The following is an 18,289-nucleotide window of genomic DNA, read 5'->3' as shown; positions in this document are numbered from 1 at the left end:
ATTTAACATTTCTATGTTCCAGTTTGAGTCATCATGACAGCAGAACTGTCAATTTGATCTTTTTAAAACCCCACAAAGTCATATTTGTCGTGATATTATCTTCTGTGTCTAATTATTATATCAATAATAACCAATGAAAGCTTGTGGGGTATCTTAATTTAGCAGGGTTAATTTAACGAAGAGGGTGAGCAATTGTAAATAATTCAGATGATATCAAAATATTTTATTCTAATGATACCTCTGCAGGAGTAGGGGAAAAAAAAGTTAAGGACAATGGTAATTCTGAATTAAATTAATAGTTGTCTGTGCAGATCAGCTATCCATAAATTATATAATAAAGTTAAAAGCTAAAACATCACAAAAACATAAAAACTTCCCCAAGTAAGTTTCTTTAAGATCCTGTTGAGGATGTATTGTAAAAAAAATGTAAGAAAAAAAAGATGGTGTAAAAAAAAAAAAAAAACAGTTTAATATCAATATGAAATCAAAAGTTTATGGTGTGACTCAGAAAATTGGAAATAGAACACTGAGTATTTACAATGCAGCTGCTTTTCCACTCCTGTCGTTAATGGACTTGAAAGTACTTTCATTAAACACTCCACATATTTTATTACACAAGACATTAGACACTTTTCACAGAAATGAAATACTTGCTAGATCTGTATTATAAAGTCGTTCACTAAACCCCAGCTGCTTGGCTATAAAGAACTCAAGCCATTTTAACTATGCAAACATGTCTTCAACATCACTCATTTGACAGCAGTAGGGGTAAAGACACATGTGGGTTTACATGGTGTCCACAACTGTACAATCTATATCTGTGTCCCAGTGTTTGATGCGTCAAAATGCATGACTGACCAGCACATCTATGTGCTAGAGGCAGGTGCAGTTTATGTTGTCCTAACAGAGGAGAAGTGGACATTTATGATGATGTCTGTCTGTCAGGGTTCACCGTCTCAGCCTCTGGCTGTTTCTCTGGAATATTTGTCTCTGTGTCTGTCTCTCTTTGCTGCTCTGCCAACATGTCAGTCAATTTCATGTTCAGCAAAGGGTCCCGAGACTTTGGTGCCACCTGCTGGTTATAAAAAAAACATGATGGACAAATACAAAATTAAATGTAGTCTAAAGAATAATTTAGCTTTCAGTCTCACCACAGGTCCTCCTCTCTTTCTTAAATAAACGCCCTCTGCCAGCAGTGCTTTTGCAGTCTCTTCAAACAGCAGCTCAGGTTCGACATCCCCTCTGCTTTCTAATTCACTGTACTTCATAACAAACCTGCACAGAGATACAGTAACACAACTAAATCAAAAGGCACATAGAAAATTCAGTTTAAAAAAATGGCAAAGTACTGTAAACAATAAGTGTAAGTTCCCAATCACGACTTACCTCTGACATGGTGATACAAAGTTGGGCTTGAGGAGCTCAAAAGCTCTAGGTCCATTACCATACACCTCAAAGAACTTCCTACAATCACAGGAAACAGTGTCATGTGGATTTACTGCAAAGGTACACAACGCATGCAAAATTAACTGGAGGGTCAGTGACCCCAAAAATAGGTTGGAGGTTTTACAGCACTAAAATATAATGTAATTTTAAAGTAAGTATAGACCACCATTCAAAGGTTTGGGGTTGGTCTGTTTAATGTTTTAATGTAGTCTTTTATGCTCATCAAGGGTGCATTTATTTGATCAAAATGCATTAATTAATCTCAGAAATACTGTGGAATATTCTTACATTTATTTTTTTCAAAGTTTTGCAAATTAATTCTGTGATGCAAATAATTCCTGTGTTGTAAAGCTGAATTTTCAGCAACATTACTCCAGTCTTCAGTGTCCCATGATATTCAGAAATCACTGATTTGCTGCTCAAGAGACATTTATTTATAAATACTGAAAACCGTTTCTCTGCTTATTTTTGTGAAAACCATTACATTTTTTTAGGATTATTTGATTAATCGACAGTTTAAAAAAAAACGGCATTTATTTTTGTAATATAAGTCTGTGTGGGAATTTTTGATCAATTAAATGCATATCCTTGCAGAATAAAGGTATTATTTTCTTACTGACCCCAAGGTTTGTGTATATATAGCATCAAGCTCAAAAGAAACTTAAATAAAAATCAATAAAAACATGAAATACAATAAATGCATCAATAAAAACATGACAAACACATTAAAGTGACAGTAAAACCAATGGTAATAGATAAAGCAATGATGCTGAAACCAAACCAAGTTACTAAAGATGATATATTCGCCTGCTGAACGGGTATGTTTGGACTTACGCTCGTATTTCATCCTCTTTGTATAATATTTCAGGTACAGTGTCTCCTGCATGTATCTTCAGTGGTCTCACGGGTTTCTCATAGAGAGGGTCTCTCTTTGGAGGAAAAGCAGCATATACATCAAACCAGATTGGCCTTTCCTCGTGCTTGACGACTCCAGCTCGCATTAAATCACGAACCCTTTACAAACAACAATCAATCATTCAGCCTCACAATAAGAACTCCAACTATACAAAATGCCTCTGGTTTATTATTTCCCATTTAATAAACTTTCTTGCTATTATAAAAAGCTTTTACATAGTACACTTTCGTATTACATAATATATTTTATAATAAGCCGATCTCTTGTTCTTAGACACGTTTTAAACTTAATATTTTTGTCATTAACCTTGAAATGAACTCGAGAAGCACATGCTGTCACTAATGCTTACCGCGTAAACACAGTCCCGAATTTCTCAAGTCGACTTCCAGCCATAATATGTCTATATGATAATACAAATTGAATTCGATATAAATAAATATGACAGAAAAGTCAGGAAAACGTGACAGTTACACGCTCTCTGCAGCAGCATGGATGCACAACTTCCGGTGTTACTACGGGTACCTATTAAAGACAAACTTCAGGAATGCGAAGGAAAAAAACAGCTACCGTGGTTTTGATAGTAGAATGTCTGTTTATTACAAAATACAATATTTAACGTGAACATCCAAATAAAGATTTATACAACATTTATATGTAACACTTAGAAATATTAACAATAAACACTGAATTGAAAGTATAGTTTGGCATCACTAACACGTATAGTCTGAAACTACACTGAAAATGATTCAAATCTAAGTAAAAGCCTAGAAAAATGCACAGTTTATAGGTCACTAATTAAATAAGCATATTAAATAAGTAAACTTTTGTATGAATGGTCAGACTTTTGAGGCTCTCAGATAGATAGAGGGGATCATGTTGTTCATTCGAGCATGGAAACACTAGATTGCTCCAAAAGAAATGTCCCTGCAATTAACCACAAAAGCACTACTCTAAAGAAGTGCAGGTCAGTCTTCCCAAAAACAAACAAAAAGGTGTTAATTTTAAACAATCAGACAGGAATAATACAGTTTATTTACAAGCAGGAAATAATAGGCTATTTCTCCAAAATTTGAGCTGTATATTCCAAAAGTTACCGACGATCATGGTGTATGGAAATTTAATACGCTGTTGTTGTGTATTTGTGTAACATTTTTGTGATTTTTTTTAAGTTAAGAGAGGTTTTGGCATTGTTTTGGAAGCTGTATGATAAGTTAAAAGATTCAAATCTCCCCTTTTTTGGTGCGTTTAGATATTGAAACGCTTGAGGTGGTCCAGGTGATCTCAAGCACTAGGATCCAAAGATGTCTTCATGGTACCGCTTTTCATTCTGTGAACAAAAAAGCATAATCATGTAAAATTACTGCCCATATATCATTACAGACTGTAAACGATTTACCATTTCAAGACAACTGAGCCCTTGCAAGAGCATAAATGAAGGAAGACATTATTATCTGAAGCAGCTATAAAATGTGTCAACAATTTGAAGGTTCACCTTAAGCCTTGACAGATATTCCTCAGCCTGAGTAAGAGTGATGCCCAGCTGGCTGACTAAGATTTCCTTGATAGTGGCAGCCACATCATGGGCCATGTTCATTCCTCCACAGATATACAGATGTCCTGGATTATGGTGCAGAACCTCAAAGACCTTGTCATTCAGTTGTTCTCGCAAGATATCTTGGACATAAACCTGCACCGAGAGTGGAGAAAAAAAGAGTAAGCAGCGACCCCTAAAGAGTGTTAACCAACGTTTAGAATCATTTTTAGTTCTAACGATAAGTAATGATTTATTATTTTTGATTATGAACATCAGCAAAAATATATAACAAAGTACCTATTTCAGTAGAAATTAAAGCTTAAAAAAATAAGATAGTGTTAAATAATAAATACTTATTAAATATTAATAAATAATTCATAATTATAATAGTTTTAAATGTCCCACTTTATATTAGGTGGCCTTAACTACTATGTACTTACATTTAAATTAATAATTTAATACAATGCACTTTTTGCGTACATACATGTTTTTACATTGTTCTTATATTTTTTTAAATACCTGCATGTAAATACATCTGTATTTAATTTCTGTAATTACATTTATAATTACACTGTTGACCCATCCCTTACACCTTAACCCACCCTTAAACCTGCCCAGACCACCAAACCTGTCCCTAAACTTACCTGTATCCCACCTCAAAAGCAGCAGAAGTGTTTTGCAATACAATATGAACACAATAAGTACATTGTATGTATTTTTTTATGTAAGTACATAGTAGTTAAGGCCACCTAATATAAAGTGGGACCATTGTAAATAATAAAAACTAAATATATAATAAAATACAACAGCTGCAGCAATAATAATAATTATTATAGATATTATATTTGTATATATTTGTATATATTGATATTTCTATATATTACTACAGTTACAGTGTCAAGTGTGCCTACCTTGGGTTGTCCAATTTGCCTAGAGTAAGCTGTTATGATACTGCTTAGGGTGCCATTATCTCTCATGTCCAGAGTCTCCTCTTTGTAAAGATGATCAGTATCTGAACCTCGACACCCGAACACGAGTGTCATTGGATTCCCTTTCAGACCTTGAAGAAATAACACAACTTGAGGTTCAGAAACTGGAGGCGAGCTAAATCATTGGATTGTTTGAAACCACTTGAATGTGATAAGGGATAAAAGTCAATACCTGTTTTATTCATGTCATGGAATTGCTGTTGCCAAAAGCTACGGAAGGGTGCAATGCCGCTTCCAGCTCCCACAAGAATACAGGGAGCACTAGGGTCAGATGGAAGATGGAATCCATCAGAGCTGGAATTGTTGAATAAATGGAACAAGTTAGTGAGTTATGATCAGAAAAAAAATGATCTTGTACATTTTAGGAATGTAATATGGAAGGGTACCTATGAACAAAACATGGCACCATGTCTCCTTCTTTGATAGTATTGAGCCAGGTACTACAGAGACCAAAATGCAGTGGACCTTTTCCCTCTAAAGAGAGCAGAACATACGATAACAACAGATTAATTTCTTCAGTGATTCAAGAAGTTCTACGTCTAGTAAAGAGTTCAACTGTTCAGGTATCAACTAATAAATGATCATTGGGAAACACAGGCTTCCTGTACCCTGTGTGTGATAGCTGACCACGACCACAGTGAGGTGGAGCTCTTGAGGGTGGAGGTCTGGGGAGGAGCTGATGGAGTAGAGGCGTGGCTTCAGTAGAGGCAGCTGGCTGAGGAGAAAGGCAGTAGAAAGTTCCAGAGAGGAAAACTCCTCTAGCACCTCAAGGAAAGTAGGTTTGTGGAACTCCTTCCATGTTGTGTAGACTTGGAAATCCTGTAGTGGAGGGATGACTTGGTATGTATTTAACCATTACACAAAGTGAAAACAACCCATGATAATTTCACACAATGGATTTTTTTTAATGAAAAATAAGTAGAATGATTTTTTTCATAAGCTTTCATAAACCATTATGTAAATAGTCATTTTCAATCGAATGGGACTGCTTTGGATTTTCACAGCGCAACCAGTGTGGACCAGTGTGGAGTCGGTTCTTTTTAGTGAATCAAGCACATAAAGTGTGACCAGTGAATCAAAAATGTACAGCACAGCCAGTAAAAGCTGATCCTAAAAAATAATGACCCTTATGAGCTGGGTCTTTAAAGTGAATCAAAAACATAAAGCGAGCGGTGTAGTCTGATTTCCGGCTGATTGAATGCAATAAAGCAGTTCTTTTTAGTGAGCTCACATCAGTGCAGCCAGTCTAGTCCAATTTCTAGAATAATGATTCGACTGAGTTGGTTATTTTTTGGGAATTAAACCAATGTAGTCAGATTCCTGAACAAATGACTGTAATGAGTTGGTTCTGTGAAAAGTTATTAAAAGTCTGTGTAAACACACCTTTTACAAGATAAAAAAAATGTATTTATTATTCAAATGACCTAAACAAAAAAAAAACTTTCAATGTTAACAAAATCATTAAAGAACAAAAATTGTTTGCTAGTCTCATCAATAGTTTTGGAACATTTGTGATGGTCAAAAAGTGACTTACTGTTGCTAATGCAAGCAGGCGCTGTCTGTGCTCTTCCTGCTTTGACATCTTTGAGAGTTTGCGGAGGAGGCTTTGTGAGGGTGGGGTGGTGACATCCAGATAGTAGGTAAGAGCTTGGGCAAGAGGACATGGTGGTATTCGTTCATCTCTCTGCCACCTTTCACCATCTGCAGACATTATTAGGTATCATTATGCTATTATGTGTAAGACTTCCATTATGTAATTAGGTACAGTAAGATGGTTCAGTACCAGGGTAGACACTGAGGAATTCCAAGCGTAGGCTCTGATTGATTGGAGGGGCATTGGGCAGATGCTTCAGGATGCCAGCTACTAATTCAGGTGAGTTCCCTGGGAAAATCCCTACATGGTCTCCAGGGGAAAAGTTTAAGGGCTCTGTGTTCCCATCCATCTCTAACTCCACCAATATTGTAGCACGACTGAGAACACATTAAAAATTTTTTTAATAAATACTGTGTTTGGAGGCAAAACAAGGCAAAACACAACATAAAAAGGCAACTGTTTCTGAAAAATGGCAAGTTAGAATAATAGAAAAAAAATAGATAGATAGATAGATAGATAGATAGATAGATAGATAGATAGATAGATAGATAGATAGATAGATAGATAGATAAAACAATAATTCTAAAACTAATTTTTAATAATAAAATGCATGAATACGAGTTGGTTTGAGAGTAAACCTTGACTTTGGGCTCTGTAGATTCTGCCTTCTCTTTAGTTTCATGGGAACCACAGCTTTAGAATGGAGAGCTGACAGAGCTGTAAAACCAAGCCAGACAATAATAAATCACTGCAGAAATCTTGCAACTAAATCTGTTATTGGCATGATTCTTGAATTCTCATTTCTGATTGTGAAATACTTATTATAATGATCGCTAAACTACATATTTCGATGTAAAAATATCACTAAGCAGTTTCATATTCCTATGTAATTAATATTGAACTGCATTATATTTTGTTGAGTAAAATGTTTTTAAAAATGAGAAGCAGCATCAAAATGATCAGTATAGAATTTTTGTTTCCTTTTTGACCACTCCAACAGGTTTCATCAAGTTTTGACCATAATTTTCCCTAAATGATGTGATTTTATAAGGACACGGGTCTAAATGTACCTGTGATTCGGTCAAGTGTACAGCTGTCATTCTGAACTCTGTGCCTCTGTGAATCCCAGGAATCTGCCAGACCTTCTTTTCCTGGAAGTTGACCTTGAATATTAAACTCCTTGCATGCATCCTGTACATACAGAAAACAATCTCATTATTTTACCGTTCACCAATTTAAAGCTCTGAAAACAATGGATGCTCAATGTTTATTTTATAACTGAGACCTTAAAGGCAGTGCAAGCCCAGGCTGAGAAAGCTTCCTCCTGTCCGTTCATCTCATCTCCCTCTCCTGTGGCGGACACACGGATGGCTCCCAGCTCTGCAAACCTAGCATCCACTGCATGGGCGAACGCACAGAAGTGTGGGTACATTCGAGAGCCGAGACCAAACACACAGTACCTGAATGGGGGAAGAAACGATTTAAACAATATACTCTATCCAGGAGTAGAGAGAAAATAAAGCTAAGGGATGTAAAACACTGACCTAACTTTGTTTCTGAGGTTTTTCAGGCTGAGAAGCTGCTTCTTGAAACTCTGAGAGGAGAAGAAAACCCATGTCAGCAAACAAGAATCACATTCTAGTTATTGTGGTTCTTGTACAAATAATTACTGCAAAAGCAAAGGATTTTTCTTAAAGACCTTTTCATTTTGACACATTGTAAATTCTGCACTAATTATGTTTGGTGATAATTACTATAGCATTACTATAAGGTCACTGTGCATAAATATGTCCACACCTCTCCATTTCCTGGACAGTCTCCATTGCCAAAGGTGCTGGTGACAACAAGTAAGAGGCTTTCCTTCTCGCATTCGCTGATATTGTAGTCCTCCATGCAAACGACCTGTATAATTTATAAATAATTTATGTATCACAAATGTATGTGTTTGCTGTGTGTGTGTGTGTGTGAGAGAGAGAGAAAGAGAGACCCTGGACAACAAACCAGTCATAAGGGTCAATTTTTTTAATTTATTTAAATGTATACATCATAAAATAAGCTACTAAAATAGAGCATAAATAAGCTTTCCATTGATGTATATAGGAAAGGACAATATTTGGCAGAGATACAACTATTTGAAAATATGGAATCTGAGGGTGCAAAAAAATCGAAATATTGAGAAAATTGCCTTTGAAGTTGTCCAAATTAAGTCCTTAGCAACACATATTACTAATCAAAAATTAAGTTTTAATATATTTATGGTAGGAAATTTACAAAATATCTCCATGGAACATGATCTTAATATACTAATGATTTTTGGCATAAAAGAAAAATCTATAAATGTGACCCATACAATGTTTTGTTAGCTATTGCTACAAATATACCTGTTCTACTTACGACTGGTTTTGTATATATAATATAATTTATATTATATTATATAATATCATCTACCCAAATGTAATGTTAAGGTTCAGGTAGACTTATCTCCTCAAGGAACCAATTTCCTAGTTTTACTTTTAATACAGGGTGATATTATTGAATGTGTCACATACGCCCACTTCCTGCCAAGTGATGGTAATAATGCTCAAATTGAGTCTTAGGAGAGCGATAAATTACATATGAATCAGGGGTAAAGGTCCTCTTACCCGGGAGCTGAAGGCACAATTCATCATGGTGTTCAGTTTCTTAGCAAAAGCCTGTGATTTCCCTGTTTCTGTGGCATAGAGAACAGTGCAACGCACCCTCTTGGCCAGGACTGAGTTAATGAGTGTCTGAGAGAAGAGCACTCCTCTAGAAGAGAGAAAAGAAAACAATCATTTTAGCCATACTGGCTACTCACCAAGTGTTTACAGCTAACCTCTCAAGAATTCATTACATTGTTGCAGACAGATCTCTTCTGAAAGAACAGCACTGTGTTGTTCTGGTTGAGGACGTGTGAACATGATATTGCGGTACCTGATCAATCCTTTGAAGCTGATTATATTCCTCCTCTCTTTTCTCTTCTTGTTCTTCCACTTGTGTGTCAACCATGGATCAGGCTTTAAATGGAAACAGACGAGACACGTTAAGGCAAGAACATCCAAAACCTTTGTTTGGACATCATCATATTTCACACAGCTACATACCAGTAGTCTGACAATAATATTCCAGCAATGCAACTTTTCTGATGAATGTAGAATAGTACCTGGTAGTAGAAAAAGGGTGACAGGATGTAGTTCAGCGTTTCTTGGTGAAACACAGAGGTTAGAGATCCAGACATTGGTGGCACCAGCCAGATCCAGTCGGCTGGACAGCCTCCACGCAAACTCACCTCCATCTCCATGTGCTGCATGAAGGACTCTGATGCAGAATGGTGGTCGGTAATGGTGACCTTATTTTTCTGTATGTCATTAAGACAAAAAGGTCATAAAAACTGTGAATAAACATTTACCAAAAGGTCAAATTTAATCTTTATCCATTTATTATCTTTCCAGTGAAGAATGACTTTTTTACATTTTGAATAAGTTTGCAAAAAAAGCATTTTTCTAAATGTTTTAGACAATATTGATTTCATTCAAAAATCATACATTGCAATTGTTTAGCTTTGAGGTTTCAGAATTTTATGCAGCTTTAAATTGTTTTTATAAATTTATAAATATATACATTTAATTTGACTTAAAATAACAACAACATTTATATTGTTTAAGATTTAGTTCCTTGTACATATTGCCCTAATAATGAATTTATGAAATTTGGGCAATTAAATTAAAGTTGGGCAATAAAAAAAATATATATATTTAAGTTCTGCAAAAAAAAAAAAATGTAAAAAACTCATGGGAACTTGTTTCGGCGAATTGGTGGCTAATTCTTATTAAATCGTATGATCTCATTTGTATATTATTTTGTAAGATCTGCTTAGGTTGACCCGCTGATGATTAGATTTCAGAGAGAGGACCATCATGCTTAAGATTCATCTAAAAATGATACGTTTCTGTACAAATCTCATTGCACAAATTCATGCAACTGATTTTACTGAATATACAAAAATCCTCGTTTGCAATGCAAATCCACTTTACCTGAAAACTATGCATCACTGCGACATTGATGGCCACCAGAGCCTGATCCTTCCATAGCGAGGACAGTTTTTGTGTCTCCAAACCCATTTGACGGCCAACCCGCTGTAAGACAACAAAATAAAAGAAAATCAGTATAAAAAACCCCTCTAAACATTCTCTTCTCTACTGTAACATTAAGAATATTGTAGCACCTCAAGAACATTGTAGCGTTGGGTATCACAGAAGTCCCTCACTCCAATCTCAGTGCCCATGTACCAGCCGTTAAAAGGACATGCTGGGAATTCAAGACCACCAATCTCCAGCAACATGTTGGACACCGCAGGCAATGCATACCATTGGAGGTTCAAATCCTTAAACCACTTGTACCTGAGGAAGTACATGAAACCATCCAACATTACCAGAGGCGGACAGTAACTAAGTACTTGAGTATTGTACACTATTTGAGTATCTGTACTTTACTTGAGTATTATTTTTTCGGGAAACTTTTGACTTTAACTTCACTACATTTGAAAGACAAATATTGTACTTTTCACTTCACTACATTTCTATCAAGGTCCTTGAAGTAGAAAGACGTTATTATGTAAAACGTGACTTTATTTTTTCAGACAGTTTATCAGTAATCACTCTTGTAGGGCTACATAAAGTGTTTTCCCAGCATTTTTTTTAACACTGACCAGTTGCAAATGTGATATTTATTTACAATTCAATAATAAGAAGTGAATATTGTGGCATATATTAGACATAATATAGTCTGATTTTGCTAAATTGTGTACATGAAAATATTACCAATAAAGCCACAGAAGAACTGTTGTGCCTCTCCTAATGAAACACAACAGGTGTTGGACTTGAAGCTGCACTGCACAGACATGTAATTGCAACTGCGATTAGACAGCATTTTTTAAATTTTTGTTTTGATGTCAAATAAGTCTTGCTGTTTGCTTTTTTGTTAAAGCAGTGTTGCTGTTGTAAAGTTATACAGCGTTGCTGGGTTTTAAAGCAAGTATATATTTTTTTCTTCCTTATCACTCTGTATTTACAGCAATTTCACTGTCCACTCTGTTCAAATGTGGAGGAATGGCTACACATAGATGTGTGCACACCCTGTCAGAGCCGTGTGAGATCACTACCATCCTGCTTTTGTGGGGGTGGGTAGGGGTGTTAAATGTTTTTTGTTGTTGTTGTTTTTTTTTTTGTTTTTTTTATTCCCCATAGGTTTTTAACATTCTAAAAGCTCTTTATTTCTTAAGATACTACAAGCTAGTCAGCATATTCAGTAGGTGTAATGTATTGCTTTAGAGGTATTGCAAGTATTACATACAACAATAATAAAACAGTGCATTGACATTACATTAAAAAAAAAATACTTTTGGTACTTAAGTACTTCTAAAAGCAAGTACTTCGGTACTTTTACTTAAGTAAAAATCTTTACAATTTTCACTTGTAATGGAGTAATATTTGACCAGCAGTATCTGTACTTTAACTAAGTTGTGTACTTTGTCTGCCTCTGAACTTTACTGACACGCAAAGGCTTTGGTATATATTTTGCAACAGACCCTTGATCATGTAACTGAATGATTTAAATCTATTTACAAATCCATAACATTTGTAGGTCTGCATGGTTGCACCAATATGACTCCATCAACCAGCACTTCAGTCAAATTCGCATGGTACTTAACTAAACTAATTAGGGTTTGAGAACATGATTTTGGGCCTCATTGGTTAAACTCATTTGTTAGGACTGGATGAAAGAATGTAGCATAGAGACAGGCTGTCTTAGGTTTGAAAGGCTTTGCCACTCTAGCCTGATTTTTAAGTGCCAAGGAGCATTTGATTTTAAAGGTCCTTTTAATGCAAGCTCTTAAAGGGAAAAGCCTTGCAAGATGCAGACAGATTTACTGCAGAATTAAGTGGAATGCAAGTCATTTCAGAAATCTTAGCACCTCAGTCAAGAGTGTATAAAACCATTGATGCATAGTGACGTAATGCAATAGTTTAGAGCGTTATCAATCAACTAGTGATTTTAATCTACTACAAGCATGTTTTTCTATTTAGCTGGAGTGCAAAACCTTTGCCACTTACTGTGGGTGCTCCATGGGAACTTCCAAAATCAAATGTTGGGGAATTTCAAAAAACTGAGGGTCCTCTCCGTTAGCTTGTAACACCAGTGGAAGCACATCATACTGACCGTATTTTGGACTCCACCCAAGCTGGATGCAAATCTGTGTGAAAATGACATGAAAGTACATGAACATTTCAAAATTAAACAAGACATAAGAGTGATATCTTTATGTATCTTAAACTAAAATGTGTTATACATAAACTACCAACATACTGTTCAAATATGGAAGTTATTGCAAAAATTAAAAAATAACATTTATAATAATTATATAAATAACATATCTAATTAACAATGACATAAACAGCACCTATTATGAAAAATATCTACTAGAAATATTTTAAAAATCAGAAAATATCTGAGAGACTGGTATCTACCTCTGTGAAATCAACACTGGCAGGATCTCCTATTATTGTACCATCTGCCATCTTATAGCCAGCGTATCGTATGAGTTGACTATTCCATACACGGAAATCATGTTGGCCATCAATTCTTTGAGGAAACACAGTGATGGTAGACCTGTCAAAATAAAGAAATTTTATTATGACACCTTGTTCCATCTGCAAAGACAATCAAGATGGTTGAATTATTAAAAAAATGTGGGATTACACATTCCTGGATTACCTCAGGTTGCCTCCATTGGTAGCAAACTGAATATGTTCGCACAACATCTGAAACATATCCTCAGCAGTTCTGCATTTACGTGCATCAAACAGCTGTACAGGAAAACAAGACCTAAATGTGAATATAACTAATATAACTGCACATTTCATATATGTTTAGGTCCAAACTAGAGAAACTACCTTCAAATTAGCCCACTGAATTCTGCCAATGCATCTGGGTGCATTTCTCCATGCTTGCTTAGCCCCGAATTCCAGTTCTTTTGTGGTTAGCTGATATGAGCCAGTGGCCTCTATTTCCTTCGCGACTTCCTCCAAACGAGACAGGTGATCCTCGACCTTTGAGCTGGATAACAAACATAATTCAGTCAAATAGCCTACCTTTTGCACTCTACAGAATTAAGCCAATTCATGGTCTGCTTTATTGTGGCATTAAAACAGAGTAAAGAATAGAAACACTTTGATAGAATCAGCCACTGAAAACCCATAATGATCAACCAATAATCTGAATATTTTCAGGAAACGTGTCCTTTTCAATGTCTATGGTGAATGTATGACCCTAGTAGGTGCCTCCTACTTTTTAATTGACTTGTAGTACTGATTGATGAAGTCAATGGCTTGCATGAGGATGTCATCGGAGCCTGGCACAGTGGAGGAGGGACAGCGCGTCATAGCCTTTGGAGTCATAATAGAACCTTCACAGACATTAGACAGGCAAAGCTGGCTCTGAAGTAAAAGGGAAAAGTTCAGTATTACTCATGACTCTATGCAACTGCCAACATGACCTCATATAAAATGACAGTATCGCTGTAAAAAGTAATTCTGAAACTTTACACACATCCATAAAAATAAAAATTAAGCTTTTAATTTAGACTTCATGGGGTTAGCAAAATCTGTTCAAATTTGTCTAATTTACATTATAAAAAAAATATTATAATGACTCTTTAATGTAGAAGTAGCTCACCTTAACTGCTTTGTGATGTAACGTGTCCTTATGGCATGAGCCATCCTGGTAGTTCCTCACTTGTTTGGAAAATGGGCATTGATTCACCTTGTTCTTCCATTGCTAGACATACCATCAAAATGTTAAGATACTACGTTTCAATTATGACGTTGCATTTTATGTTAAAGTTTTGCTCACCATATTCGGCATAATCTGCTGTGGTATTACAGTCTTGTTCTCCCATTTCTAGGCAAATACCAACAGAATGTAAGAATAATGCATTTCATTCATGACATCACATTAAATTTAAATTAAAGGTTTGCTTACCGTATTCGGTGTAATCTGCTGTAGTATTACATTATTGTTCTCCCATTGCTAGACATGCATAAAACAGAATATAAGGATATTGCATTTCATTTATGACACTGCATTTCATGTTAATTAAAGTTTTGCTCACTGTATTTGGTTTAATCTGGTGCAGTATTACATTCTTGTTGGCTTTAGTGGCCTGGTTCCCCATACTGATCTGAAATACTGAATTTAAAATCATTTTAATTAAAACATTGCAGTATTTCAGTTTTTGATTTTTAAATAATTCATAATAAAGAATATAAATAAATAAATAAAATTTTATATACATGTACAATATACATGTATGTGTGTGTATATATATATATATATATACACACATTTGCAATTATGAATTTCATGAACAATATGAGATTCTTACCTTCGTGCCAGGTCCTTTTCTCAGTTTGCAACTGTGTGAAGCTTTCCCACTTTAACCTGCTTATATACTCGACTCAGAGAGCCTGCTAGTGAGGGAAGGTTAAGAGTTGTGCTGGTTGTGGCTTCAAAGAGGGTGGGACAGAAGTCCAATTACGTCTGACCATGGTTCCTATCAAATGTCATAATCTTACACCCACACTGGAATATTCATAATCCAGCATCTGTGAAACTCTGACAGTTTAATGAACTGAAAGAGAAACCATAAACACACCTCAGTCACAATGTATCTGGACATGTCTGATAAACCCAAATCTGTATTTCAAGTATTATGATTATTATTAGCCTTTGAAAAAGTTGTCACGTAATGGATAAATGAATGAACAAAATACAAATTTTACAGATTATATAAAAAAAACCAAAAACAACTTCTTATTCCACTCATTCATGTATTTCAAGTCGTGTTGTCAAACGATTAATCGCAATTAATCACATTCAAAATAAAAGTTTTTGTTTACATAATATATGTGTGTACTGTGGATATTAATTTTGTATATATATATATATATATATATATATATATATATATATAAATACAAACACATTTATGTCTATATTTAAGAAAAATATGTTGTTTATATATTAAATATACTTATATATAATATAAGAATATAAATATATAAATGTATGTACATGTAAATATTTTCAAAATACATATATGTGTTTGTATTTATATATTAAATAATAAATATACACAGTACATACACATATATTATGTATTTGCCTAATGTTGGATCATGCTTATTTTTTGCAGATATTTGTTATTGTTTCTAGGAAATGTCTCTAAGCAATTGGGAAAAATAGTAAGTTCTTTTATTACAACACTGCTCTTGAGACTGCCTTGAATTTCACAAATCAATGTGAGCAAAATTAAAGTTTTCCTTCTTCTTTCACTTGGAAAGTTCTTCAAAATATGTCAATCATTGAACTTTCTCACAGAAGTAGTTGAGAGCTTTGAGTTGAGTTTGATGAAGATTGATTGAGATCTGTATGTTATTTTCAAGGAACAATGAATATACTTTTACACATGTTGTGCATGAGAAAAATATATGATGTTTTATTAACAAGGAGGAGCACGATCAGATAATCAACCAATTCAGCACAGATAGCTCATCTAGTTAATCATCTTAACTACAACATGTATTTATATACAGTTGAAGTCAAAAGTAAACTTTTGAACAGAATGAAGATGTGTATATTTTTCTTATTTTGCCTAAATATCTTTTTTTTTTTTTTTTTTTTTAGTACTGCCCTTCAGAAGCTATGTACATACACATTCAGAATATGTATGTTTCCCAGAAGACAAAATAAGTTAAATTTATGCTGATCTTCGTGCATTGTAAGGCTCTTAATGCATTGTGTTTCCTTCTGGAGCATCAGTGTGCGTTTGAACCTTCTGTAATAGTTGCATATGAGTCCCTCAGTTGTCCTCAGTGTGAAAAGATGGATCTTATAATCAGTTATTGTTAGAAAGGGTTCAAATACACAAAAATGCTGAAAAACCACAGAATTTGTGGGACCTGAAGGATTTTTCTGAAGAACAGCAGGCAGTTTAACTGTTCATCTTGCCCAATGATCTATATTCATCTCTCTCTCTCTCTATATATATATCAGTGAATTTGTCATTATGATGTCATCTAGTGACATTTAGCTACCAGTTGGCAACACTGGCTGGGTTAGTGTCACACCACAGTGAGATAAACGCACAAAGGCGTCAAAGATTAATGCATATAGTCTTTAATAATCCACAATTATTGGATTATCTGTGGGGGAATATGTGAATTCCCCCACAGAATTATCTGTGGGGGAAGTCGTGGCCTAATGGTCAGAGAGTCGGACTCGTAATCCAAAGGTTGCGGGTTCGAGTCTCAGGCCGGCAGGGATTGTAGGTGGGGGGAGTGAATGTCCAGCGCTCTCTCCACCCTCAATACCACGACTGAGGTGCCCTTGAGCAAGGCACCGAACCCCCAACTGCTCCCCAGGTGCCGCAGCATAAATGGCTGCCCACTGCTCCGGGTGTGTGTTCACGGTGTGTGTGTGTTCACTGCTGTGTGTGTGCACGTTGGATGGGTTAAATGCAAATGAATTCCGAGTATGGGTCACCATACTTGGCTGAATGTCACTTTACTTCACTTCACTTCACTTCACACAAGAGGGTCAATACACAAAAATGATCAAATAGACCGGACGAGGGAACACAGGACAGACTGAACTAAATACACAGGCAACTGAAGATAATTAACAAGACACACCTGAACTAAATGACACAATCAAACATGAGGGAAAACTAGATCACACAGAGCACATGGGGGATGAAAACAACAGAACACCCAATGGTGTGACAGTGTGAGGGGTCCAGAGTGATTTTACCAGCCCTTTTCCTCACTCTGGAAATGTAGAGAACTCGGAGGTTCACTCTTAAAAATAAAGGTCCCTTGTTGGCATCAATGGTTCTATGAAGAACCTTGAACATCCATGGAACCTTTCAAATGCAGGAAAGGTTCTTTATAGTCGAAAAAAGGTTCTTTAGATTTATAAAATGTTCTTCAAAATTGTTATTTTAGGAACTATTCACTGAAAGGTTCTTTGGGGAACCAAAAATGGTTCTTCTATGGCATCACTGCAAAAACACTCTTTTGGAACTTTTATTTTTAAGAGTGTTGGGCGGGGAGGCACCAATAATCCTCTCAGCAGTCCTGACTGTCCGTTGTGGTCTTCTGATGTCTGATTTGGTAGCTGAGCCAAACCAGACAGTTATAGACGAACACAGGACAGACTCAATGACGTCCGTGTAGAACTGTGTGAGCAGATCCTGTGGCAGGTTGAACTTCCTTCCGCAGCTGGCGAAGGAAATGCAGGCTCTGCTGGGCCTTTTTTTAACAGTAAAGTCAGTGGGCCTCATTCATGAAACACCAACTTATTTTTGTGTAAATCGTTTGTAAAGCCGTTCTGACATAAATTCTTGGATTCATAAAAATGTTTGTATTTTCAAAACGTTATTTGCCTTGAAAGAAATTTACACATGCTCTGTACCACGTGTAAATGGTATGTAAAACTTTCTGTTTTTTTTGGCAAACTGATGACACTGAATTTTGATGAACTGCCATTATAATATTTTACAAGTTCGTTTAATCTTTTTTTTTTTTTTTTTTTTTAGCTGTTAATTAACTTTTTACCTCCGGTTTAACTTTGGGTAGAACCTATTTTTTTTACAGTCTATGGGTAGAGCGCAGCGCTTGTTTACCCAGCCGTCCAATCAATGGACAAATACTACACCAACCAATCATCCTACT

General features: G+C 35.5%; 2 protein-coding genes across 3 annotated transcripts; both read right to left on the bottom strand.

Annotated features, from left to right (window-relative positions):
* Positions 1-209: 209 nt before the first annotated feature.
* On the bottom strand, positions 210-2,889 carry mrps23 (mitochondrial ribosomal protein S23). 2 transcript variants are annotated; one of them, XM_079387338.1, is made up of 5 exons: positions 2,712-2,889; positions 2,281-2,460; positions 1,387-1,464; positions 1,152-1,275; positions 210-1,075 (listed from the first exon to the last, which is right to left on the bottom strand). In XM_079387338.1, exons 1-5 carry the CDS (start codon positions 2,753-2,755, stop codon positions 923-925), a joined length of 579 nt encoding a protein of 192 aa, XP_079243464.1. In that variant the 5' UTR covers positions 2,756-2,889; the 3' UTR covers positions 210-922. The 2 variants fall into 2 exon arrangements, with proteins under 2 accessions (XP_079243464.1, XP_079243465.1); XM_079387339.1 differs by having other exon boundaries at positions 471-1,072.
* Positions 2,890-2,938: 49 nt separating this feature from the next.
* On the bottom strand, positions 2,939-14,971 carry nos2b (nitric oxide synthase 2b, inducible). The gene is made up of 28 exons (XM_079387337.1): positions 14,941-14,971; positions 14,668-14,744; positions 14,538-14,585; positions 14,409-14,456; positions 14,232-14,333; positions 13,845-13,993; positions 13,451-13,613; positions 13,272-13,363; positions 13,025-13,166; positions 12,611-12,750; positions 10,723-10,897; positions 10,532-10,633; positions 9,661-9,855; positions 9,432-9,514; positions 9,122-9,266; positions 8,277-8,381; positions 8,024-8,073; positions 7,765-7,939; positions 7,550-7,670; positions 7,118-7,196; positions 6,669-6,856; positions 6,420-6,586; positions 5,494-5,704; positions 5,272-5,359; positions 5,058-5,179; positions 4,808-4,956; positions 3,855-4,049; positions 2,939-3,689 (listed from the first exon to the last, which is right to left on the bottom strand). Exons 2-28 carry the CDS (start codon positions 14,728-14,730, stop codon positions 3,651-3,653), a joined length of 3,336 nt encoding a protein of 1,111 aa, XP_079243463.1. The 5' UTR covers positions 14,731-14,744; positions 14,941-14,971; the 3' UTR covers positions 2,939-3,650.
* Between the last annotated feature and the right edge of the window lie 3,318 nt (positions 14,972-18,289).

Source organism: Barbus barbus, assembly GCF_936440315.1.
Source record: "Barbus barbus genome assembly, chromosome: 31".
Taxonomy (NCBI): Eukaryota; Metazoa; Chordata; class Actinopteri; order Cypriniformes; family Cyprinidae; genus Barbus; species Barbus barbus.
This window is presented reverse-complemented; position numbering and strand designations above follow the sequence as displayed.

Coding starts and splice junctions, on each gene's coding strand:
- mrps23 (XM_079387338.1), bottom strand. CDS start 2,755: ATGGCTGGAAGTCGACTTGAGAAATTCGGGACTGTGTTTACGCG. Junction 1,276..1,386: donor TTTGTATCACCATGTCAGAG/GTAAGTCGTGAT, acceptor ATCTCTGTGCAG/GTTTGTTATGAAGTACAGTG. Junction 1,076..1,151: donor GAAAGAGAGGAGGACCTGTG/GTGAGACTGAAA, acceptor TTTTATAACCAG/CAGGTGGCACCAAAGTCTCG.
- nos2b (XM_079387337.1), bottom strand. CDS start 14,730: ATGGGGAACCAGGCCACTAAAGCCAACAAGAATGTAATACTGCACCAG. Junction 9,856..10,531: donor CAGTGATGCATAGTTTTCAG/GTAAAGTGGATT, acceptor AATGACATACAG/AAAAATAAGGTCACCATTAC. Junction 4,050..4,807: donor GGCAAATTGGACAACCCAAG/GTAGGCACACTT, acceptor CTCTCGGTGCAG/GTTTATGTCCAAGATATCTT.